Source organism: Neolamprologus multifasciatus, chromosome 5 (assembly GCF_963576455.1).
Source record: "Neolamprologus multifasciatus chromosome 5, fNeoMul1.2, whole genome shotgun sequence".
In the NCBI taxonomy this organism is placed as follows: domain Eukaryota; kingdom Metazoa; phylum Chordata; class Actinopteri; order Cichliformes; family Cichlidae; genus Neolamprologus; species Neolamprologus multifasciatus.
Genome location: NC_140443.1, coordinates 15,436,387 through 15,463,973, shown reverse-complemented (window position 1 = coordinate 15,463,973; position 27,587 = coordinate 15,436,387). Strand labels below are relative to the sequence as shown.

Below are 27,587 nucleotides of genomic sequence, written 5' to 3'. Positions count from 1 at the left end.
ACTGCTTCGCAACTACTTTGCTACCACTTGTGATTATTTTCTTCTTCAGTGGCTCAGGGGTGTCTTGCTGCCAGCCCCTGCACCCGGTCAGTTTTATAAACCCCCACATTTTATAAGTCAAGCCTCCCTTTCGATTTCTACATCCTTCTCTCTCTCGTTCTACTTCTTATTGTACACCTTTTTTTTTCCCTTTTAAACTTAAACGGTTATTGACCGCTTCATCTTTTGAACACAGTAACAGCTAAATGCACTGTTTCGTGTGTCATCGTGTCAGTGTGCTCACACTGGTTATGAAAGTGTAGGCAGGGAGAGGGCCGGTAGGGAGAGGCCAACCGAGCTAGTGAAGAACAACCACAGTGACAAGCGCTGTAGCTGTCAGTGCCAGAGAAGCACCAAACAGGCCTAAGATTATCCAGGGTTTTTCCTGCATAGGAAAACAGCAACAACAAAAACATACCAGCACCAACCAAAGAGGTTTTGTCCTTGTACCAAAAAAAACAAACAAACAAAAAAAAAGCCCACACCAAGGACTGGGATGAAAACTATTTCAACCATGTTTTTTTGTAAGGTACTCCAGGCTCATTACCATAACTATATGCTGAGCAGTCATGCTGAAGTGTTTAATCACCACCTGGTGCTTGTGCATTTTAAGCTAGGGTGACCCTGTCCTGATGCACACATGTAACTAGGTTTATGTTAAATTGGCTCAATCCAAAAAAAAAACATCCAACACTGGACACGCTAATCTTGACAAAGCTATTCAGAGGAAGCTAATGACTCAGTCCTATGAGTAAAACTGTGAGGACAGCATCCTTGTTGCATCTACAAAAAAAGTAAAAAGAAAAATAATATATGGTTGGATGGTGATTGTATTAAGTTAAAAATGTTTCCCGTTCTCTGACCACTTGAAAATTGTGAGGACTATAATGGTTGTCCAGAGTTTGATGTTGCACACTCACAGCCACTTTTGATTGCAAGCTGGTCGACCAGGTCGCCTGAAAGGAGACGATATTTCTGCAAACAGTTGCCATCTCACTTGGACTGACTGCAATCACTCTGAGATTGTAGAAGGTTTGCAAATACTGGCTGTCTAAACTATCAGTGCTGATAGATTACCAACATTTTTATGTTAAAGTGTGCTTTCTCCTGTGGAAAAGTACCAGCACTAACACACTGTGTGCATTCTGAAGCAGAAAAGCTTTGCTTCTTCTCAAAGAACGAGCAAGCAAAATACATGTTTACATTTAGAGCTTCCCCCCCCTACACATTGTTTATAAAACATATTAAATGTGTTTCCTTACTTGTGGTTTATTAAATAAACTGGTTTGTTTAATAAAAAGATAATGTGGGTTTCAAAGCCTGCATTATCTGCATTCCTGGTAGCTGGGGTGTTTCTCTTCCCTGCCTTTTTTAGGGACGTTATTGTTGATTAACTACCAGCTGTCAATCTGTGGAATCTGCTCATTAAGTGATGACTTATTGACCTCGTTTCTGGGTCCAAGCTGCTTCTGAGTTGGAGGAGGCTTTTTAATGTTGGATTTTTTTTTTTTTAAGTGTGCTGCAGTGCTTTGTCTCTTGTGTTTTGAGTAGACACGAGCCCTCCAAAACTACTCAGTTGTCATTCTCAGCCTCTACAGCTTTTTATTAGCACTCTTCATGCGCAGCGTGTCTTTAAGCTAAATTTTTTAAAAACACAGGGTGTACACCACAGCCTGTGTTCTCTCAGTGTCCCATGCGCACACGTTTTCTTTTTAATCTTTAGGAAAGAATCACTCTCGCCAAACTAAGATGACATTAAGCTTAGGATCAGAACTTTTATATAGCAAGTAATCCAAACCATGCAGCATCGTATTAATGACTAACCTTGTGTTGTGAATGGGGTCGTCTCAGTTTTCTTGTCTGAATTTTTTCATTTTATTCTTCTTGCCATATGATGTTAATTGTCTCTGTCAATCAGGAATCAACGTGTACTTTCGTTGAGACTGTATTAATCCTCATCCTATGTTTTTATCAGGCTAATATAAATATGATAGCCACCAGGTAGCAGATCATTATTTCAACTGGACCAAATTTGCTAACCCTTTAAATAACACTGTTTTTAGTTCACCGTCTTCATTGCTCTGTATAACAAGTGCCATATACATTTGCTGTTTTTTTAAAAAAAGAAATCCTTTAGTCACGACTTGGTATACCATTGTTTGATATTAGTTAGCTAAAACTCAGAGGAGAATTGCCACACTGCAGAGCATCTCTGAATCTTGACGTAGTTGGGCTACACCAGCAGAAGACCACACTGGGTGCTGTCCCGGTCAGCTAAGGGCAGGAAGCATGTGTTACAACAGTGAAGAATAGAGGAATGGGTCTGACAGGTCTCAGTTAGTGCTGCAACATTTAAATGTGTAGAGTCAGAATTGAATCTAAACAGCACAAAAGCCTGAACCGTTATGGATTTGTATCAACGGTTCAAGCTTCTGGTGCTGTGAGGGATATTTTTCTGGCACACTTTGGCCACTTTAGTACCAGCTGAGCATCATTTAAATAGCACAGCCCTACCTAAGTTGTATTGGTGACAGTGTCCATCCTTTTATGCCCATCTTGTGATGGCTGCTTCTAGCACGCCATGTAACAAAGCCGGTATTGTCTCAGACTAGTTTCTTGAACATGACAATGAGTTCACTGTATTCTAATGGCCTCCACAGTCACCAGATCCGAATCCGATAGAGCACCTTTGGGATGCGGTGAAGCAGGAGATTTGCATCGTGAATGTGCAGCCGACAAATGTGCAGCAACTCTGTGATGCTATCACATGAATGTGGGCCAAAATCTCCGAGGAATGTTTCCAAGCACATCGTTGAATCTGTGCCATGAAGAATGGAGGCAGTTCTGAAGGCAAAAGGGCGTGCAACCCGTTTCTAGAAAGGTGTACCTAATAAAGTGTCCGACTGTAGATCTGAGTGCCAAGGCCAACTCTTGTCCACTCGATACAGCTTCATCGATTTGCAGTTGTGCCACGGCTCTTTTATGTCTCTGTAGTGCTTAATGTAAGTTTCAGAATTGGAGCATCATCGAGCACTCTGTTCTTAGCAACTGCATTTCCAATATTGTTGTCAGTTGCTTTGGGATTTCCTTTTGTTTTACGGGTGTATTGAAGACACATTTGCAGCTCATTTAAAATTGATGTGGCTGGAGACAATTTGTGACTGTTTTACTTCTATTTATTACTTCCACTCGTTTAATTGGAAGTGTGACTGCAGCGTTCCTTCTCCTCCCACAAAAACCGGAGGAAAATTAATAAGAAAAGAGAAGCATCATTAAGTATGAATTTAATTGTTTCTTATAAATATAGGCATCTCCACCCCCCAACATTTTCTGTCTGGCAAAGACTGATCTGGTGTAAAAACACAGCGAAAAGGCCTTGTGTATTTGAGCTCACTGGCTTCCATTGACATTGAGGGTGAGATTGCCCTGCCTGAAATTGCAGGAATTAATATTGAAGTGGAGAATTTCAATATGAGCTCAACGTTCTGGGAAGAGTGTTTATTTTATAAGATAATTACTGTAATTTGATATTAATGGTGATTAAACTGTTTATTTGTGTAACTTATGTTAATCAAGGCAATCAGTCATCACTTCATTACTTGGGTGCGCGTATGGTTGACTTCCCTCACTCTTTCAGCCAAGATACTCGGAGCTGGTCACAGTAGCATTTTAATCATTTAGAATGACTCACGGCCACTTCACTCCAAATCATTTCATTTGTCCTAGCAACACCCGACGATGCACGCGCATACACATATGCACGCATACACACGCGCGCACTGGAACGGACCAGGCGGGTTTAAAAGAAAGGGGGGAAAATGCTGCCGGGGAAACTCGTGTACTTATTTCCTGTGCTTCATGACAATAGTGATTAATGTCCAGGCAATAACGCACTCTCACCGAAGGACATCTACTGCTGCACTGGAGGACTTGGCTATATCAATAAATGTCCTGTGTCCTTCCGTCGCCGTGTCCTCTTTCCCCTTTTAAAAAAAAAAAAAATCTTGCCTCGACGTGGTACTGTGTCGGCTTTACTTACAGCTGAACTGTCTGTCAGTGTTGCCCTGTGGAGAATGGAAACAATGGGGCTTTTTTTTTGGTGCTGCTTAGTGTTGTGTGTCAACAGACCATACGTATTTCCTTTGTGCACACTCGGTGTGTTTCTCTGCTCTTTTTTTTTATTATTATTTTTTTTAAATGTGGGTTACATTCAAGATTGTCTTTTTCCGAGGCGAGGAAAAAACAAATTCAAAAGTAGGCTATCTCCTCCACGAGGCTCATTTTCCCTGTCATGAATTATGGCGACAATCACTGAAGATATAGGATTAGGCGGTGCATGTTTTATCAAGCTCAGAGTGCTTGGCAGAATGCAAAATAAGCTTGTTGAATGAGAGTCAAGGTGTGTGTGTGATGAATTACATTTTAACCTTTACATAAATTATATTCTTGTTATCTTGAGCAACTATAGAAAGCCAGCGCGACATTTTTCTTTTCCTTTTTTGCTAGTTCAAATTTAGGTCACGGCACGACTTGTGTATGAAATTGCACGCATCATTCAGCCTTTGACCTTCAACGAGATGGGAAAGTGTTTTATTTGAATGGAAGAGCAAATGAACATTAACATAAGCTTGACATGGTGCCATGTTAGTCTGATTGTATTTATGCCTTCATTTTCATGATTTCTTTTATGGAGGACCACGACTACAAAAATCAAAGCCATAAGTAAATGACTTAATGAAAACGATGCCATTAGAGGCAACACAAACTGTTACACGTAATTGTGGGCATTCTTGAGTTATGACGTCAAATTTTGGTATTGTTTACTTTGCCCCGTTTTTACAATGTTGACTCCTGGAAACCTATTTGTTTAAGGGGTTTGAGCTGGCTCGGCACCCCTTGTGCTTTCATCTGACCCAAATCTTTTTGGGCAGACGGTCGCCATTGTTGTAATGATGATTAAACTCCTTAAGTTAACACCTTAACAGATGAGTCCCAAGGCTCTTTCCTTTGGGTTGAGAATGAGATCGATGTTCTTTTCAGCCAGAAACCAACAGGTAAAAGGTTCAGGGTAATTGGGTTTTTAACCATCTTCTACTGTGGTGGTCCTAAGCCACTTTTAGGTACATAATATATCATTATACATAGCCTCCTTTTGGATGTTTCACTCATTCACAAAATGGATGTAAATAAATACCATAGGCTGCTAGTGTGGAAAATTTGGTGTTGGTTAATTTCAGGGGATTCCTGGGGAGAAGATCTGCTGAGCTGGAGGCTTTTTAAGTCAGACCAGGAGTTTAGAGTCTACGCTATCGATCCTGTTGACACGCTTCCCTTTGGGGAATGCAAATGTTTCTGTACTTCAACACAAACACTCCTGGTAGTAGGACCCTAATTAACTAGGGATTTGAATACCGTGGCCTTTACGTTTGACATTTCCATATTTCAGAAAGATATTGTTTTATGCTTCCTCAACAAAGACAACTCTCATATTCACCAGAGAGTGAAATTTTATGACAACACAGTAAACAGCTGAATTTATCGAACATTTATCAAAACCAAAAAAGGAGGAAAAAAAAAAGTCCTTCTGTTTGATCCCTGGATAGTTTGAGCTGCGCTGTCGCACAAATTCTCGTGTGTCCGCTTATCTGTCAAACACCGGCATAAACTGAAAGTGTGATAGCTGCTCCGTGTTATTGTCACAGCTAATCTAAACCTAACAACACACGTGTTTACTGAAGCAGAGCAGATCCATCCCAAGGTAACCACTAATCACTCAGGGATTGCAGAGATCATCTGTCCCCACGCTTAACAGCCAGCGTCAAGCAGGTGGGAGCTAGCAACCACTCTGCTGCTTCAGCCTCTCAGATCTCAAGACAATCATCTGTGTTGCTGTAATGTTTAGAATTAAATGCTTTGAATAGGCCTTATGGTACCAGTAACATTACTGAGTGTCTTCTTGTTAAAGTGGAAGTTGCCGCTTTGAGATAAAAGGTTAATCATGTATTTAAGCATGTGAATATTCTCTGAATAGACTGACTAAAGTACTTTTTCCAATAAAGATGATGGCACTTAGGGGGTATTCAGCTTACTACTTGCAAGGCTCACCATTTTGCTGAACTCCACCACCATATTTGAAGGGTAGCAGTGTAGTGGTGGTGGAGCAGCAATTAGTTGCTTCATAAATTTGTCAATAGATGGAAATTATTATGACAATATTTAGAGAGATGATGGCAAACACTGCCCAGTTTCCAGCTTTATAAATATACTGGGATGGTTGTCGTTCGTGCTTAAGGGATGCTGATGATTGAAATATATCTTGACATCTTTAGATTATGTTTACTTGGAATTTGGCACATGCAGCTACTTTCTGGACCATATCATTCGGTCATAAGAACTGCAACTAAATGCCCGTGCAAGCTGGCTCTAATGCTGTTTGATTAGAATCATTACCTTGAGTCACAGCCAAGTACCTCTCAATTGAATGCTGTTTGTTTTTGCCTGCTCTTTTGTGCTCTGAATCTCTTGTTTATCAGCCTTAAATAGCTTTTTCTACATGTAGATTACATCCGTGCCATGTTGGTTTTAGTGAGTCTGCTGTAAAAAGTCTATGGCGGTCTTTTGATAGACTAACATTGAATGAACAGAAAAGTGCCAATGATTAGGCACCAAAATCACCAAGCTGGTGTATATGAAAACAAGGCCAAAAAAAAAAAAGAGTGAATGTCGAGGAGCTGTTATGAGCAGATGTCCTCATTTGTCATGATTGATATGTTGGCATAGATGACTGGTGCTTTAACAGTCTTGTAATCCCTTTTGGCTAATTAGCGGCCACCCTATTGCAGCATGCCACTCGGATTCCTGTGTAATACCTCCCAAGTTAATCAGCATTTATATATTGTTTGGACCCGTTATGCTTTATTTTTCTCCGTGATCTTAAATCTTAAATTTAAACTGCTTTGGATGCTGAGCCAGCAAGGGGCCACTTTAGAATTCATTAGCTTTATAGCCATTCCCAATAAAACTACAGGTAGTTCTAAGGATATCTTTTTTTATTTTTATTTTTCTGAAATTATCTTAGAAATTTAAAAAATTAATTTCAAAGCCAAAATCAATCAGTTTGTAATTACTGGAAACAAGCACTGCAGTTTTTCAGTTAAATGGTAACAATGGGAACAGAGAACGGAGGACGTCTCAGTGTGAGGGGAAAAATTTAATTTTCTAAAGCATGTTATTTCTTGGAAATTAGCGCATTAAAAAGTGACATTAGATGAATGTGACCAAAGCATGCATCACGAAATCTACGGGACAAGTCAGACCCTATCATGCAGGAATTTTAAGTAAGAAAACTGTAATTGGAAATGCTGTTCAATGACTGCATGGACTCGTCAGTGAATGGGCCAATGCACACTTCCTGCTGTGGCAAGCCAAAGTTTTTCATTAGGATTATTTTACTATATAAAGAATACATTGTAGCGCAGCAGCAGACTGATACACTGTGAATATTTGAGGAAGTGCACGATGGTTGTTGTACACTGCATGCAGGGTGGGGTAAAAACCTAATGAGCTGCAAATAGTCAACACTGCATACTAGCGAGGCTACTGGAGAGAGCGTTGGAGATGTATCAAGTGCATTGCACTTCATGGTTTTATTTATCGTTTCTAAATTCAGCCTTCAAGTATTGATTAGAGCCCAACATCAAAAAGCATTTAAAGGGGAAAGGAGGAGGTCTGACTGCTTGTATGGCCCCAGGCAGGCATACAAAGTCTGTTTGGAAGTGATGCAAGGCCCTATGCAGTTGCTATTATTTATGGTTAACATTGAGTCATTTGGCTAGCAACTCGAAGGTTGGGTATTTTTCATCGGTGCTAGGCACATTTCTACAGGTATTTGATTTGGTTCCAAACTACTGAATGAATTTGCACCTCTATTCGGGCAATATTTTTCAACTTGACAATTGTTTTGTAGATGCTTGTCTTTAAATCCTCCTCGTGAAGCTATGTCAACATACATTTTCATGCTAGGTTGTCCTACAGTCACTGCGATCAAATATCTGGCCTGGTGGTGTCGGTGTCATGCTCCTAGATGGACCCATTTATATTACCAGTAATCACGCATCACCATTCAGGAACACCAGTAATGTGCGAGGAGTGTAATGCATCCACCAGAGGCAGCTGAATTTATTTCAGAATCAATAACTAGACAATTCATGCAGGGCTGCACACTGTGTCCTGAGGAATGACCTCATAAGCTCTTGGCACTTAAGTGATCCAATTGCCACATATTGAAAATTGAAAACTCACTTTACACAGTAAATTTTCTTGACACTGTCAGAGCTGTTATGTCCAGTCCTGCCACTGTGTGTGGAGGCACATTTGAGGATGCTTTATTGTAGTCCGTGAAAGGAACAAGCTATAGCTGGTCTAGTAAAGGTCGCAGGCCTGAATTTGTTTTAATCTTGTTAATGGTTTTCATCAGAAGCCCTGATGCACTCAATCAGTGAACACTCTGGCTTCTTAATGCACTTAATTCACTGTACTAGCGTTGCCCTATAGATTTGCCTTGTAGATTCAGCCTGGTTGTAAGTGGCAATGTTAAACACCGAATCCCCCACAGGAAGCCGTCCAATTTTAATTCACAAGAGCCGGCTTTGGTCAGACAATAGAACAGTTCTATTCTTTACCGGCATCTAATGAGTAGAGAATAAATGTCAGGATGTGTACTTTGTTCTTTTTCCCCCCTTTTTTTTCCATTTTCAAGGAAGCCTAAATACACTGGAGACTTTCATCTAGACCTTTTCGCCCACATGCGTTATCAAAGTGTGACATTTGATGTACTGCGTTTCTCACTTATTTCTTGTGGTAAAAGGTTTAACACATGACACACTGCACTGCTCAGGCCTCATCACCTCTAACTTATATAATATTAAAACGCAAGTGACACAGATGTTCACAGTGTATCTTTCTAATTGGCGAAAAACTGCTGGGAATGCATGCGCATAAACTGCGAGCGGGGAGGCTGGGTGACACGTTTGGATTTGATTATAATGAGATGGCCTTACCCAGTTTTCGCCCGAGAAGTTTACAGAAAAGACTGCAGAGCAAGTGTGGCATAATGAGAAAGTCGAGTAGGCCTCCTTTGCCCTTCCTCCTATTCAGCTTGCTTTGTTGTACAGGTTTCCTAATGAAACACAAACAGAAAATGTTTTCTGTTTGGGAGGCGGTCCATAATGCACACAATGCTCACCATCGTGTGTGTTTTGATAGCATTTGTATACTCGTGCGAGCTGCGAGTTTTTGTCTCTTTGCCATTTCTGCCCGTCTCTCCAACTCGGCGTGGAGCCGCGTTTTAGGCTTTCAGCACTCTGTGTGGCATTGACAAAACAGCCATGTACTGAATGTGCGGCTGCACTTCCTGTCAATTAACATGATGAACACGAAGCTTGATGGATCTGGACATGTTAACAGATATGCTAATATGCATTTAAAAAAAAAAAAAAGAGGTGTCAAGGGAAATTTTGGAAATTTCAGTCGCGGAACAATTTTAGCACCAGACTAATGGGCTTAATTTTACTGTACTACAACTACATTTCTCTTGCCCAAGGATGTCGGTGTCCTTGTTGCTGAAGCTGCTCATTTGCTTTTAGCTGTGTAGCTCTAAATATCTGCATTGGGATTATATTTGTTGTTTTATTATTTCTGAGTTTGATGTCTTAGCCCTAAGGCCTGGCTCCCCGTGCGCCGTATCTTTGGCTGATCTTGGCAGTTCTCGTGTTCCCGAGGTCTTGGTGTGACCGCTTCCCGAGGAATGGGAAACACATGATCTCACAAGATCAAACCCCACTTATTTTTCTATGCTTCTCAGCTTCACAGTCAGATTGCCGACCTTGTTTTTACCACCGTGGCTTGATGTGGAACTATGCACCGTGCGCTGCGGATAGACTGAGGTACTTGGCATATCAAATAAAAAAGAGCCATTTCGAAATGTGCGTGTGTTTGGCGAAAAGATATCCGTTAAACAGAAAGTGAAGCAGATGTCCTTCCATTTGACAGCAGCTGTCTCCTTCAGAATACACATTTCCCTTTTATATAGATAGAGATTTTGCATGCGCGAGTCTAGCCTTTAGACACTCATGATGCCTGTAAAAATGCAGCTCACTTCTCGTGAGTCTGAATTCAGGCAGAATAATGTAAAAGTTGTTTAGACTGTAGTTTGTCTAATTAGTACATTTAATTATATGCATTCTCTCTTCCTCTAATTAGGGGGATGGCTGAGAAAATGGGGGCGGGTGAAGTGAAGCTTCCCTCTCCCACAACAACTACTGTCAAAATGTCTGTATGTCAGCGTATGAATCTAAAGCAGGACAAATGTGGAGGAGAATATGAAAAATGGATCAGTGCTGACGCACTCGTTGGACGGTATCCACTTCATTCAGACACATCGGCACATCCATTAGGGGCTATGACGGCGATGCAAAATACCTTGCTCGAAGTGCGCACTTTTCTGGGATGTTATTGTTGCCAAAAGGTGTTTTTCTTATCTCTCTCTTTTTTTTTCTTTCTTTCTTTCTTTAAAAAGCTCCTGGTGAAATGGTGAGGCAGACACACACTATGTTAATGAAATGGTGCAAGTGAGCCAAGTTGTTTTTCCTTTGATAATTAAGTTGAAATAAACAGGCATATTAGGGTAGGGTAACATCGGGGATGCTACAGGGATTGGAACAAGCCTTTCTCAGTTTTTAAAGCAACAATTCTTCCCATAATAAAATGCATATCTTTCCCCCCTAGCCTGTGATGCTAGTTATCCATTTAGATTGTGACAATGCAAGTTCCCCAGCTTCGGAGAGATAAGCTGCAGAGATTATTTCTCTTGAATATAAAGGAACTAAATGCCTCGTGATGCTCGGAGCAGTAAAAACTCCGCAGCAATCGCTTTCCAGAAATAATGACCTGGTTACTCAAACAATCTACCCGAGCTAGTGCTGTTTTCTTCCCATCACCTGATAACCTGCTCCCAAGCTGTTCAATGTAAAAGGATTTAGCAGGATATATGGCACCGTAGGCTACAGGGAAAATTAAGTAAATTTAATTTTTGTTATGAACTGTCCCTTTAAGGTTAAGTTGTTGGTAAGAGAGTGCATAAATCACTGCAGCCCTTAAAGACTGATAATTTGTTTCTCTTATGTTCAAGAAATCCCATGGAGAGGCCAGTGCCAGTGTTAAATTGATCCTACTAGCAAATATAGTCTCAGCTTTCAAAGCATGATGTTGCATATTGCAGCATAGTTTTGTCAAAACTAATTAAAAATACATCAATAAGCCACACTGTTGTTGTTTCGTGACTTATTCTCATTATTGCCACGAGCATGGGCAGTTTATTTTACGTCAGACCCACATACACTGTCCTGCTGGAGTAAATATTAGCGAACAAAATCTGTGACTGAAAATAGTTCTGGACAAATATGCTGTTTCCTCCTGTTAATGACTCAAGTTTGCTTTTGTATAATTATTTAGTTGCTTTAATGAAACTGTTTTAATTCTCAGCAGGTAAAGCCTGAAATGCTAACATACAGAGTCAGTGCTTTTGAGGGTTTGGTGTTTTTATGGGATTTGCCTTTAATGGCTAAAATATAGAATATTGACAGGTTTATATTTTAAAGTCAAACGCTGCCACTGAGGTAAGAAACAAATGATAGACTACCCGAAGGCTCTCCATGTAAAAGTACAAGTACAATTGATCTTTATTTTTACGTTAGATGAAACCAAAACACATCATGAAAAACGGGCCTGGTCGTCTATTTCTGGAAATCCATTTTTAGATTATGAAGCATTATCCTCCTTTTTTTTTGAGCACTAAATGAAACTGCACAACTTGGGTTTGTGTGGATTTTGTTTTTAAATATCATCTGGCAGGGTTTTTCTGTTATGGATAGCTGAGAGTCTCAAAATTAAATAATGTTATTATTAAGTAATGAATTAAATATGCTGTTAATGAATTAAAATTGGTTAATGAACCATTGACCAATTAAAATATTGATATTTTATTTTTAATAAATAAAAAAATTAAAGTAATACTAATAATAATTACATAAATTAAGAATTTCCTATATTTAAAAATATATGTTATGCCTGCTGTGCTGCATTGCTTCATGAATCTATTTCATGGGTCAGCTATCAAAGTTAGGGGACTTTGCCAGGGAATCAAGTGGACACTATGCCTTTAGTTAATTGAAGTTTCTCAATACTTTCTAGTTTCTACTTGACAAGTACTGTCAGGGGTCCAGATTTGAGGACGGCTCACAGTAACACAGCAGCATACTTTTATAACATCAGCTTGGCTTCACTGCATAGTTTACTGCCTCTTTTACTATTGACTAATTTTTACAGTGAAAATGAGGTATGTTAAATTCAGTGTTTCTGATTAATCAACAGCAGATTCATTAAAACATTTTTTTTTACATAACTCTCAATGCTCATTGAAGGAAAAAAAACAAAGAACAATTTATTTATTTTACCTCTAGTAGAAAAACTTTTAACAGACAGCTGGTGTTTAGAATACGGTTGAATAAATAATAAAAAGAGATAATATAATTATAAGTGGAGCAGGCTTGTCATCAGAATATCCACCTGGAGCGTTAACATCCTGGTCCGGATGTTTGTGCTCCTGGTGAAAAATACTCTTTCCTCCTTATATTTAAAATATGTTTACTGTCACTTTTTAATTGAAAATAAACTGTTATAAACAAATATAACACATCTGAACTTCACGAAAGAATGTACTGAGAGCACTCTGGAGAAACATTATGATTAACTCGGCCAAATGTAATTATTGTGGAATAAATAAAACACTGCAATAATCCATACATCACCTGTTAGATCTCATCTGAAAGCCTAGATTATACTCTGTTGTGGCTGGAGACCTGAAGGCCGAGTTATAGTCTGACATCTGCAGCAACAGTGCCGCCTGAGGATCGCGCATAATTGCTGTACTGCGAAGTCAATTATCCGCAGATTAGTCTGCGCGATCACATAAAACAGGCTGGCACACGGACCCTCGCGCTAACTGTCTAATGATGAAATTTATGACACCAGCACCTGAATGGCCCCTAGCGGAGTCACGGACACGGAAAGTATAATTATATCCCGTGTTCACCCTCCACTGAGAGCTGAGTGTTTGTTTGGGTTGTTAAAACAGTGTGCCAGGAGGAGGCTTTTCTTGGTGGGTATCATGAGGTCTGACCACCTGGTCAGCTGAGAGTTGGCAAGGCGAGCTGGCTGTTAGGCTGATGAGACCTGATACCTTTGAAAACGCAGCACTTTTGAATAAAGGCTTAGATATTTAAAGATTAAGCCACTAGATTCTGACCTTAAAAAAAGATCCCAAGTAGGGCTGTTCGATATAACGATATATATCGGATGACGATATAAAAACGTCTATCGTTTCATTTTACGCTATCGTATGTTTCGTGGTGTCACAAAATAAACTGTTTATGGCAATAATTTTTCATTGTTTTGATGGTCACTGTAGTGGCTATATTGATTTCTTAAAGTTCTCTCTTTCTCTTATATTTTATATAACCACACTACGGATGGACAAGCGCCTGTTTTTATGCGTTGTGGTTAGCAACAACGACGGTAACAGCATCGTGTGTCCGCTCGTTTATGTTCCACATAAACCTTTCACAATAAAGCTCAAGATCCCGTTGAGACTTTTCAAAATAAACTGAATCACGTGAAAGAGCAGATTATTTACAGATAAGTAAAAAAGAGCCGCCAGGTGCTAAAAAATAAACCTTAGACTCAAACATTAGAACAGGCTTTTCCCCGCAGCACGCCGTGTAATAAATACTCACAAAGAAAACGACGGCCGTTACAACTTATGTCTAAAAATGTGTAGTTTCATGCATCGGTTAAAACACTTGACTCCAGGTACACGACGCGCAACTGGAAACACTTCTCGCAAGACGAGCTGCCCGAGATTCACAGAATCGACAGAAAATGTTACATTTTTGTGATTTATGTCGTTATTGGGACGATAGATGTCTTATATCGGGATATGAGATTTTGGTCATATCGCACAGCCCTAATCCCAAGTGTATTTGATGACACAAACAGTAGTATTTCTAACTTGTCTATACCACTGGGATACCCACTGTATCAGACCGTTATCTGGGAATGGTCTGTCTTTACTTGCTATGCAGTCTTTTGGGTCTGCTGACGAGCTGCAGTGACAGTTGAAATTATTTCATGTTGTAGTTGAAATTATTTCATGTTGTACTGCAGCACAGGAACCATGAAATAATTTATTAAATAGTGAAACAATTCAACATGTTTTTAATGCACTGATATTTTAATTAATATGAGAAAATTAATGATTTAAAAAAAGAGATGTATTATTTTATTTTGGCACATTTGGTTCTCCATACAATGTGTAATAGCCTCGATAACAGGCAAAGGACAAAAACCTCTCTGTGCAGAGAATTTGTCAGTTTATTAATTGACTGCATTAAGCAATTTACAGTAACAAACTGAGATAGTTTCGCTGTGCATTTCAGTCATAGTTGATAGAATTTACCTCATTAAACACACCAGCGCTCTGTCACGGTTTATCCAAATTACACAGACATTGCAACTCAGGATGCATTTGATAGCTTAATCCATCCTCAAATAATCCTCTTGGTGACATAGATGTGCTAGCCCGACTATCCTTCACATACCTGATACTAATGCTGGTGATGAGATTGAAATTTTATCTCTGTCCCCAATGACTAATGCAAGTTAAATGCTCCTGTGGTTGTTGTTAGGCTCCTGTTTTTCAAGAGCTCTCAGGGGTTCTTGGCTTGTTGTTGAGTGTGATATTATGGAACAAATAGTAGGGCTTAATGGTGGTGTAGATGATTTAACTGCCCTCGGGGCGATGAAAAAGGGGGGAAAAATTGTTTCTGTAGGCTACACAGTGTATTGTTGTTATGTAGTTGTTTGGAAGCCTTTATTTTATGAGATTTCAAACGGTGGGGGGTGGGGTGATGCAGGCCAAAAATATATGGTATAAAATATCTTCTTTGACTACCTGTATTCCACATGTGCTTTCCGCATTTAAGTATGTTGTTTAATTGTAGCACGGTTCTCCTCAGTCTCCTTCAGGCCCAGCACCGACTGTGTTGTCTGCTCTGCTCTATCAGAGATGCTGTGGCTTTAATCCTTTGCCCACAGGGGACGGCTGACATGGATGTGTGTAAACTGTTGACATGGTGCTGTCTCCTATGCTCTCTGATCAAAGACGGTGCAGCCCTCCTGTTTCACAACCTGCCTTCAAATATGCTCCAAGTCTCACAGACTCCCTGCCTCTCTGTTTCACACTTGTTATTAACCCGTGACTCCCTGTGGTAAATCGGTACATCTGACAAAGACAAAGAAGCTGTTTATGCCTTTCCTTATGTAGCCTCTGTGACCTCCCTCCAAGCAATGAATTTGATTTGGAAAATGGTGTGTATGTAGCTCACGCCTTAGTGGAAACCAATTTTGGAGACAGTAATGCACTGGCTTTAAGTGCAAGAAAAGATTTGGCTTGAAGTTGTGCTTAGTTTAATTAATCCTTGGTAATGATGCAACTATTAGTAAGAGCTCCGCTTGTCTTAAGTGGCTGGAGGGGTGTGTGTGTGTGTGTATGTGTGTGTGTGTTCATTCGATGAGCGGCGATGCTGATCAAGCCAACTACAACTCACTGTCTAAATGTGGTTCGGCTTCAGGACTCCGGGGAGTTCTGCTATTGTTTCAAAGTTTCCTTTAACCTCATGAGAACACTAACAAGTGTAATATTAAATAGCTATTGTTACGACATCCTGATGCAGTGTTGCGTCTTTTAATACAGTAAGAGCCGGGAAATCCTGTCACATTTGTGTTGCAAATTGAGACATTAAAGCTTTATTTTTGTTTTGATTTTTGTGAGAAAATTCATTAAAACAAATACAATCTGTTTCTCAGTCTTTTAGTAAATAATGCTAGGAAGCTAATGCACAGAGTTTTTAAAGTGTCCATATTATGCTTTTCGAGGTTTTTTTTTTTTAATGCAAAAAAATCTGCAAAATTACAACACCCAAACTCCATGGCAAAGTGGGGTATTATTTCCTTTAAAAAAAGTGCTGCTGCCTTTTATTTTATAATTTAGGTTTTGTTTTTGAGACCTATCCACGTCACTATGTTACACATTTGCATAATGCCCACCTTGCGGCTAGTTTGGCTCAACCTCAAAGGATTAGCAGCTGCCTTGTAGGCTGCCCCTTTATTTACTTGCCAGAGCCGCTTCTGCTAACTCTAAAACGTCTCTGCCACGAGCGGAGCACGCCAAATGTTCTTTGTTGGCTTCAGTAGCAAATGCAATTGAGTCTTAGTGCACTCTCAGCATGTGAGGAACTGAAGACACAGTGGATTATTTTTATTTTTGATGGTAATGTCCCCTCAACAAAAGAAAAATTCTAACTGTTGGCATGTTGCGTGGCTCATGGCTTATGTTACAATTGGCTTTGATTGCATACCATGCCCACAGGCCAGAGCTTTTCTGAAGTGTAATGGTAGTGGACAGTCAGAAATTGTGTCATTTCAGACTGATTTTTATTTAAACCAATAAACAAATACTGGGTGTGGGTTGCTATGTTTTCTTGTCTTTGACTTCTTGCTTTATTATAACCAGCTTTTCGTTTTTGCGTTCACTGGCGTGGCACACACGGACCAGCTAAAAGAGCACAGTTGCCAACAAGGCCAGTTGTGTAATCCAGATCTGTGCTGAAATATCTGGGTTCTTCCTTTGCACTAGCTCTTATACGGCTGAGCGATTCATGGAGTTTTCACTTCATTTACGATTATTGTAATAATAAGATAATTTCTTATGTTGGAAAGCAAGTGCTTTTCTTTACAGTGGTGCACTTCTGCCGCTCCCTGAAAGCCCAACCTGTTTTGTTCAGCTCCAGCCAAGTTGACTTTTTGGGGGGAGAGTCACTTGGTCAACAAGATCCATACAGAAGAACTAAAAGTCATAGGATTTCTGCAGTTGAACCTGTGAAAGGATTATTAATGATAACCTCCAGCCGCCCTCGTCTCCAAATCGGTCAGGGTCTCTCAACCAGCCGCTTTCAGTGGCACGTGACATTTGGCTGTCGGCTTTTGCTCTTCATCTCCCTTCCTGTAGCTGCTCTACAGGCCCCCTGAGGCAAGTGAGTCTGTTGCCTCTGGGCCTCTCTTCACTCCTGCATGCAGCCGCAGAGATCCTGTGGTGTAGGCATGCCGGCGGGGACCGGGAGTCGCTCTTGGGAGATGGACTTTATGGTCAAAAAACACCCTTTAGTCAGGGTTCAGGGGTGGGCCTAGAGTGGCACTGTCCCCAGCCTCCCCCACCACCAGGTTTTTCATGAGAGAGAACTTAGAGAGGCTGAAACTAAAATTGTTGAAGAGGTGCTTCAACAAAGCACTGTTTGAGGGGAAAAGTGTCTGCTTAAAAACCAAACCAAAACAAAAAACCTTACACAAATGCTGTCTGATGGTCTATTATAGAATCTGTGAACACAGTCAGACCTTGCGCTCAGGTACAGCTTAGGCCCCTGAAGGTTCCTGTCCCTATTACATTATGATGTCATCATGTTACCTAGCAGCAGCCTATGAATAGGCTAAAATTACCCATTTGTAGAATTTATAATGTCATCCAAAAGAAAACGCTTTATCCAAACATTGTCATTTTATCACTGCCTAACAATCAAATAAAATCCCAGACCAAACGAGACTGGGGATGTACAATTGAGCAAATTATGCCCACTTTAAGTTGTGATCTAAGTGCTAAATGTTTTGTTTTTGTTTTGTTTTTTACTCTTTAGTAAGTGCTGTGTGAGAATGAAGTGATGAATACATGTTTTTTGCATTTGAAAAGTGATATTAACGGCTGTTGTGTCAAATTGAATGTAAAGTGGTGAGAACACAATACTCAACTTACCAACCAGTTGTACAAAAACTAATACAACATGGATAATCTCAGTGGATTCAGAAAGTATGTTGAAAGAAGTAACAGTGGCTTTTTCCATTTTCAGTCGAGCAGATTGTCGTCTCTGGTTTTGTTTTTAGTTCGCCCTGCTGTTCCTACACAGAAACGATCTGCTCACCCACTTTCTTGCATCTTTGAAGCAACAGCGAACCAGAATTACCACGTCTCCACCTTTTGAAACCTACAGCGGGTTTTGAATCCTTAAAGCAACACAAAACATTCTTATTTTTAGGTGTGCTCATCCCACAATAGCTTCAACTAGACAATCTTTTTCCCTCCACCCTAGCCCTCCGGCTGCATCTGTTTTGCAGCATTTTTTCCCCAATGAGTTTGGTTGTTGTAGTTTGGGGTTTCATGCTTTAGGGAGTAGGTATGCTTAAGAACAATTTGTCCCCCTAATGTTGTTGTACCATTGTGTTTTGAGTGTTTTTGATTTCTTGCTGGTAATTTTCCACAAGTGAAAGACAGTTTGGGACCAATTGTCTGCACTCCTAGCAATGTGGCAGTCTGAACGTTACTGGAGCTTAGCTCAAAAGCTGCGGTGATACTGTTAGATCCATGCATATGTTGTTAGCATAATGACAGTCCAGCCTAATTAAACTGTTTCTTTTCTAGACCAACTGCTACTGTAAAGTTTGTGATTAATGTTAACTGCAAGAGTGTAGGAGGCACCAGAGTGGGTTGGAGGATAAACTTGGTGATGGTGATCATTACCAAACTCAAATGATTAGAGTAGCTGCAATTTGAAACACACATTCAAGGCAGTCTGACCTGATGTGTGTATCAACAGTGATTGAAAAAAGGATTTTAGATATCTCAGGCAAAAATACAAACAAAGTAAAACAGTATTTTCTGTGTGTGTGTGTGTGTGTGTGTGTGTGTATATGCCTGTGCGTGTGTGACTGCCTCATCAGCGAGGTTCTTATCGCATGTACAGAGTCCCCACTGCATTACTATGTACTTCATCTAACCATGGTAGTCCTTGTTCTGCTCTGGAGCCTCTGTGAGCTTGGATTAATCCAGTTCTGGTTAGTGACCCTCCAGCTCACAGCAGAGGAGAAACAGGACTACCTTCTCCGGCTGTGGTCTAAAACAGTGGAGCTGGAGTCCGTCTGCATGCAACACTTCTTTGGCGAGGTAGCTGAGTTATGTCAAGGACTACCACAGCAATGATTGGTCAGCCTGCTGACAGGGGACCACAAGACTAGAAAAGCCAGGGATGGACAGTGTGAAAATTTAGTGCACAAATAAGAGCACATTATTCCAGTTCTGTCAAAAAAAAAAATGGAGAAATGCTAAAATGACAGGCCACTTATATTTTGGTGGCATGTAATATTCTTGGGTGGCCAAGTAAAGCTCATGCATGGGGGAATACTGGCTTTGCTCTGTGCCGGTTTATTAATTGTGTTCTTGTGATCTATGTGTCCCTCCAACAATTTATGTTAGGAAAAGAAAAACGATGTGGTTTTTATCATTTTAGTAATAGTGCTGCACACACACAAAAATGCATCTACCAGCAAGATACGCAAATATGAATATATCTTTGATTGGCTAACATCGACTGACAAGCCTTCTGATTAATATCCATCAAATCGGATTCAAATAGAAAACCAGGAGATTTTATTGCAATTATCTGTGTTCGGCTGATTATGCGTGAAATCCTTTCAGTGGTTTGTGAACTAGTAAAAATCCAGACTGAATTGCTGCAGGGACAGGAGCTTTGTCATAGTATGTGTTTGCATTGCAAAAGAAATGTTTATTTTCCCTGTTGAGTTTTCTGACCTGTATCTCTCTCTCCCACAGTCGCGTCGGGTCACCACACTGGAGGCAACCATTATGGAGGCACAGGCGTAATGAGGGAGAGGAGGACAGTTGATGACCCCTACTGGTCCTATTCAGGTGAACTCTCATTTATGCTCTGGCTGGAGCCTAAGTAGGAGGGGAAATTGCTTACCTTTTCTGCCTTACCCACCATTTTCCATTTTATTTCCTGCTGTTTCGCCAGCAAGCTCCCCCCCCCCTCCTCGCTATAGCAAAATGGGTTTAATAAAGCATTTATGATTCATATAATGGCATACCTGTGATGTATGCTTTTAATAAGAGCAATTAAACAAATGCACTCTGGAGTGAACAGCAGTGACATATTGTGGAGCGAGTCTATGTTCAGATTCATAACGGGAAATAATGAGTTAACTATCTCATTTGTAAAAGTATAGATTAGGACTGATGGATGTTGTCAGCAGTGCTATGAAAATGTAATTGTTTAATTCCTAACCGCGTTATTGGTACTTTGCTTTTAATCTAAATAAATGTTTTTGAGAAGACTTGCTTACTCTGTATTGCAATCTCTTAGCTGTTTACCTTAACACATTTGGAAGATGGATGAATATAGCAGCCCTCAGTGAACTGTCTGATGTATACTTTAATGAATGATTCATTCTGTGCACTCTTATGCTTGTAAATAATCTCACAGTTGGGTATAAATTTGCATATCACATCTTTTTGGGTGGTAGTCTTGGAGGAAAGTTTTTAGAGTTATAAACCTGTAAATAAGGAAAGAAGCTGAGCTCAAATAATGTATCAAAATATTTAAAACGGTATGTCACGGTATAATATTTTAAACTATCAGAAGCATATTTTATCAACTTCTAAGCTAAAGCTGTATTTAAATGCTTTAAGAGTTTAATTTTTCCCATTTTCTGGTGTCCAAATTTGCTGTAAGGGGAGAAAAAAGGTATAAAAGCACTGGGCTTTATGCATTTATAATGGCATGGCTCATTATTTGACTCATCATCAGCACTTTACAAGACCATGAGTTAATGTATCTGAGTACCTGCTGAGCACTTGGTATTTGTTTTCTTTTTATAGCACGCAACATTTGGCACTGCTTGTAATGGTAAAAGTCTTTAAATTTCCTGTTTATTGGGCTCGGATGCAAAATGTGTGCACAGTTGTATGCAGAGCAGAAGATGTTTTTGTGGTGGTGAATTGATAAGCATATCCAGTTTGTTCCTTCAAAGCATTCATTCTCATTCAGCTGTACACGTCCACACCCCGGCGCAAACATAGCCCTCTGTAGGCCATCAAGCAGCTCCGATGGGAAATAGGGGTTATGTGATTTGATGGAGGGCACTTTACTGGAAGAGCTCAGGAAGGGAGGAGCACTCGGTAAAATCGTATTTACAGGTTCCAAGTTCCAAAAACACCACCTTGCAAATAACTAACTCGGCCCCTCTGCCGGTGGAGTGCATCGTGGCTCTGCAAATGAATATACTGATGGAATATTTTGTCCTCGGCGCTCCAGTTGTGAGCCTAGACTCTTGTGGTTTTAGGCAAGACAATTGTGCAAATAAAAACACACACACAAAAAAACTGTGGCTACTTTGGAGTCAAGTTTGTTTGGTATTCATGTCACTCCTGATTGTGGCCCTCGTCTCTCCCAGTTGTCGAGTAAAGGCAGTGGAAAGAATGCCTGCTTTGACTATCCAAGCGTGATTGCTCTTTCACCACAAGGTGTGTGGTGCCTGTTTTAGGAGTTCTGGTCACTTCAGATATGGCATTGTTTTCTGTGCAGCCTACAAAAACAGAACCCCTGATCACATTTTAACTGTGATTATATAAACAACTTTGGTTCTTTAATTAGATAATGATGCAACATTATGCCATATACAGGGTTTTTGGCATTGGTCTGCTTTAGCGGTGGGCATTATAGCGATATTTCTGATTAAGAAAGAAATAAAGAATTAGACTTATTGCTTGCAGCTTAAATGCAGCAGCTTTTTAACATGTAGGCAAATACAGGGCATTTTCCATCTTTTTACTTGATGACACACTTCCTAGTTTGAAGTGTGAATCTAGTGAAAAGAGGTTCCAGCAGCAGCATTAGTGTGGTGGCAGTGACACAGCATTATATCCAGTGACACAGCTCAAGTCACATGTAAGCACAAAAGTAGCCTAAATGATGTTTTCCATGGAAAGTACAAATACAACACGACTACTTAACACTTGAGTTACTTTATTGTTAAACTAAACTCTGATATAGTATTGTCACATAATAAAACGGAGAAATATTTTCTACCTGTGATGTTTTGTCTTGGGCCGAGCTTTGCTGCTTAAAGCTCTGCTTTTCACATCAGTAATTTCCATCCACCGTTTGCTCTTCCTGTCATATGGAATGCAACTAGCGAGTGCAGCAAGTGTTGCTTGGTTGACTCATTTGTTTACTTTTGGGTCACACATCACCAGCTGCTAGTTTCTTCTCCTTCATAGCCTGGTCGTGCTTGACGGTGTGTTTTTTTTTTTTTTTTTGCTTCAAGCGCTGAAACGACTTTGTTCCCACTAATGCTGGAAACAATTTTCGTGCATAATTTAAAAACGACTGCGTTTCTGTGCGAGGTTGTTGAAGTGGCTTCCTTTATAGGTGCGAAATTGTCATCAGAAGGTCTTGCTGTCAGACATGCCTGGGCTTGTCTCATTGTTGCGTGCAAAGCTGCGTGAATGCATGCCATTGCCATAGCAACAATACATTTATATCAAGATTATCATAGAGGAGATGATGTGGCACAGCCCTAGCCCACTTAGTATTTTGTGTTTGTGCCAATGTGTAATGGCAGTAGGCTCAGTAAGCCTGGTGAAAAATCACCTGTAGCAAGGATTAAGTGAGGCGGTACATCACAAATACCTGACATGACTTTAATTTGTACCTTCAGTAATGGCCACACTCCAAATATATGGCATTTGCTGTATGAAATGGTGCTTCTGCTCTTTTCCCCTAAAGGTCAGAGTGTGTGTTTCTTTTTTCCAATGATGTTAGTGGTTGTAATAATTGATTTCGTTTAGATGGTCCACCACTCTTGTAAAACACTGTAACTGTGTCTTGCGCTTCATTGGTATTTCTGTCCTGTCATGCATTCATCGACCAAAATTAGAAATTTGCCTTGTAGCAAATGAAGTGACAAAATACTGATGAGAGCAACTGTTTTTTGCTTCTTTTTGTTTTGGGTCACACATCAATTTTACGCTGGTTAAATGTTCAGAGATAGACATGAATAAAAAGCTAAAAAGCCTTAGAACATTTAAGCTTTTTCGAATAATGATATGGTAAATGGACTGATTCTTATATAGCGCTTTTCTACTCTCTCGGAGCACTCAAAGCGCTCTATACAACATGCCACATTCACCCAATCACACCCATTCTCACAAGCACTTTATCTATACTTAGTGCTATTTAACAACATTCACACACATTCATACTCCGATGGATGCATCGGAGAGCAACTTGGGGTTAGTATCTTGCCCAAGGATACTTGACATGCAGACTAGAGGAGCCAAGGATCGAACCACCAACCTTCCGATCAGTAGGTGACCTGCTCTACCTCCTGAGCTACAGCCACCTGTAGCTCAGGAGGTATTTGTTTCTGTTGCACCACAGGGGCAAATAAATGACAACAGAAACGAGATAAATCAAAAATATTGGCACAAATTACTGACCACATTTTATTAAACCTCTGCATCAGATGGTTTTTTTTTTTGTTTGTTTGTTTGTTTGTTTTTCTTCAGGACCAAATGTAAACATGTATTATTCATGCTAATCAACACATGTCTGCAGTAGAAAATGAAAAGTGTCTGCTGCATGGGTTTAAAGTGAAATAACCAGGTGACCCAAATGATGCGTAACCACCTGTACGGACGTTAACCTGCGAGGAAACAAGTACTAGCTGCTGCTAGCAATGCCTGGTAATGGGTATATTATATTCGCTGTGACATTTAAAGTATTTTTGAATGAAAACTGAAATGTTTGTTTTGCCAGTTTGTTTAACCTTGTACATGGAGCACGAGTTATATAGGATTTTTAAGTCAAATGTGAATATTTGATGATTTTATAAAGCTGATATATCGCTCATGGTTCTTTTTTTTGTTGAGACACACTAACAGATTTCAGTAACATTTGTCATGTGTAGTTGTTTGAGTCGTTACTAACAATCTCAGTGCTATGGATTACTTGTTGCAGACTGCAACAGAATGGCTAATATCAGTTATAAATGAGATTGTTTGCTTTTTGAATGATTTCTTACTTTTAGGCTATGCAGCTAGTCCCTCTCCCGTCATCCCACCTCCCATTTAAAAGACTAGTAAATTATGTGCCAGGAACACCTTTTGACCACACCTGAGTCCACACTCCTGTGGGACACAATCTTGATATTCATGCTGAGGTCCTTCTTATTTTCTAATTAGAACATCAGGCTTGGGTTGGCGTGCGTCTTTGGTCAATTAAATTCTAGGGCTTTGTTTTTTGACAGTATGTTAGGTATCGTTAATAAGCAGCCTGCAGCACCATTGACATACTTCTTTTTATAACTATCTTGCTAAAGTTCTCATTTTTTTGTGTTGATATGCTGTTTGTTCATGGTTGGCAAGAGAAGGGCTGGTAATTGGGTATCTGGGTTTTTCTATGCTGGGATGGTGGCCAAAAAATAAAATAAGGGGAAAAAAAACTATCAAGATAGGCAACTGGCTGACATGTTTTGATTTTTGGACATTCATTTCAGGTCCGTGTAGACCACCAGTTCCTACCAGTCAAGACAGCTGGTTGATTGTACAAAAAAAATAAAAGGAAAGAACTGAGGGAATACAGAAATGGCCATTACTTGAGGAAGGTAATTAGCGGCTAAGGCTGTGAATGGAGGACAGAAGAGCGTGCCTTAGCAGCTAAATGGTTATTAAAGGCATTTGCTCTGTGCAAGTGAGTGTAAAAAGAAACGCACACAGTCGGGCTAGCCTGAAGCTAGAAGCAACTGCATAGATAGACTAGCACTGTGAGCGAGACACACGAGTACTGAACGTAACCTATAGAGGAGCATTGTGCCACCAGTGTGATTACTTTAGGAGTGAGGGCGTTCCAAGAATGTGAAATGATGTTTCTCAGGCAAAAATAAAACATAGTGATGAAAAAAGATTATTTAATTTTTGATGATCAGATCTGTTTTCTTTAAACACGCCTGCGTTATCAATAAGACGACTGATTTTTGCACAGTTTTTATTTTTCTCTAAAAATATCTGGCTACACGTGACAGTGATGTGAGTTGGCTTTTAATAATATTCATTATTGCTTCATATTTTCCATAAGAGGGTGCTAACCCCTTACTTTGTACATATTAGTCTAGTGCATTGAGGAGTGAAGCACATGACACATCACCTTCCTGTGTGCTTGGATTATGAACCTCAGTAAAAGTAGCCTCGAAACCTGCACCCTGAAATTTGATTAAAAGTTATTTAAGGCATGCTGTGTGTGTGTGTGTGTGTGTGTGTGTGTCTGTGTGTGTGGGGGGTGTTCGTGTAGTGTTCATGGAGGCATTTTTCATAAGAGGGATGATATCATACTCACTGTAAGACTCCCACAGGAACATAGCTATGCATCATTTTTCCCCTTTTTATATCTCTGCAGGTTTTCACATCATCTCTGTTAGTTTCTTTGGCTTCCTTCATCATAAGTTTTATGTTTTTGGCCAATATATGCAGTAGTTTGCTTTTGATTGGTCTCTTGTGGATTTATTGTTCTAGTTTAATTACAGCACAACAGTTGGAGTACCTTAACGTGCATTTGCAGAAGCATTACGCCTGATCCCCTGTAACAGTGTGTAGAATGAGAAACGGAAAAGAAAAACACAGTGAAGAAATACCAGCACTAGATGTTGGGGAAAATTATAGATCAGCGTCCCAAAGAAAATTGTCACCCACCCCCCCACCCCCCCCCCCCACCCAGTTGTATTATGAGATTTTCTGTAGTCGCTGAATTATCTCGCATGTCATTTCAGACTGTTGAAGCAGTCGTTGTTAATTTTTTTTTTAAACGGTCCTTCCATTGATCACTGTAGGAACTTATGATTTTGGTTTGTGGGGAAAGAATGACTCTGCAAAATTGGTGAAATTAAAAATGCTGTAAAGGGCACACGCTGAAACCATAATCCTTCAGATGATCTAGTAGTCCACCTCTGCAAATTAATAACATAGCTAAAGGCTCTGCATTTCAGTAATTTTTCACAGTAATAACTTACTAATAGCTCAGCGCTTCATATGAATAGAGCTCCTACTGTCTTTCGTGCAGCGGTTATGGGTGTTTGGATGAAAGCCACCCCGACAAGCAGTTGTAGCAACTGGAAGAGCCTGGGATTGTCTGATATGTGTGGATTATGTTTCCCCTCAGCCTAACTGTTTTATTCCACTTCACTGAGGTTGCCCATGATCATTAGCAATCTTTCCACTCATGTCTCACATAATGAAGTGAATGAAGTGTCATTTTCAATCAACTGCTATGTTGATCCAACTTAATTAGTACTTTAGAGGATACAGAACAAGATTAGGTAACTCACTGTTCTTGATTGCCAGGGCTGTTTATTTTGGTTTTGAATTAACCCTCGGCTTTGGCGCTGCGAGCGATTTTAGTTTCTTAATTTTTTTTATCATTTTTTGGCTTCACCTCTTGAGATGTATTGCGTTATTCCCTCGTAGCTAATAAGCAAAAAATTGTTGCGTAGCTTTTAAGATAAACTAGTCAATTGCAAATTACTCTGCTGCTGTATAATTGATCTTACTATAAATAAATCTTTATTAAGACACACATTTGTTTAAACGACACGCCGCAGGATTGATTTTTAGAGCCCAGTGATTGGGTTGATTTCAAAAATGTGTCGGTTCCTCTCCGGTTGCTTAGTTAGGTTAAATGTTAAACCCGGTGATTCATGTAACCTTAAATTGGCTCGGTGCTTTTGAAGGCAGTGCAGTTTTTCTCCTGCGTTTTGACACCCCCTTACAACGGCTGGAGGGAAAAGAGCAATGCCATGTTGTCATGGTGCCCAACAGAAGGAGCTCTGCCTCTTGGAGGTAATGAATCGAGAGGAGGATTGCTCCCAGTAGACTTCTGTGTATAAGAAGCACTTGAGTTTAAAGTAAAGGTCCCTCGCTATATGGATGTTCTATGAGTAGGCATAGAGGGTAATGTACGGGGCATAGCCTTCAGGACGTAATCTTCAGGGATGAAGATGACTTTTCTCCCCCCCCCTTCTCTCTCTCATTCCCCGATGAAAGAAGCGGCTCACCATGCTCCAAGTGATGAAACAAGTTTTTCATGATAAATGGAGGTGATTTTCCCCTGATTGTTTTGAATCATGATGTAGAACGAATCATTTTGCTCTCGGAATTAACACAAAAAAATTTGTTTGATCCTTTTTTGAATGTAAGCTAGAAATAACAGTTAAATTTAATTTCCAATGCAAGTAAAGTCAAATGATATTTTTAGATAGACGTGATGTTGTTTGAGTTTCCAATCAGAATGACTGATATTACAATCCAATATGTTTGTACTAACCATGCAAAAATGTGCATTAGTGAGTCATTACACTTTAAACAGATCTGTCACCTAACTGCTGCGCGCACTCACCCAGAGGCCGCTCACATATTCCAGACTGTTGAAGCGTCCGCGCTGATTCTCCTTGCTTGCTAAACAAAGGAAAGAGTCACACGTCTA

At 40.0% G+C, this 27,587-nt stretch overlaps 1 protein-coding gene across 1 annotated transcript in view; it reads left to right on the top strand.

Annotated features, from left to right (window-relative positions):
• LOC146518265 (receptor-type tyrosine-protein phosphatase gamma-like) overlaps positions 1 to 27,587 on the top strand; it is a 111,105-nt gene that overhangs the window by 6,993 nt on the left and 76,525 nt on the right. Inside the window, exon 2 of the mRNA XM_085160656.1 lies at positions 19,868 to 19,963. Coding sequence (XP_085016782.1) covers positions 19,868 to 19,963 — 96 coding nt within the window. The remainder of the gene's footprint in view (positions 1 to 19,867; positions 19,964 to 27,587) is intronic.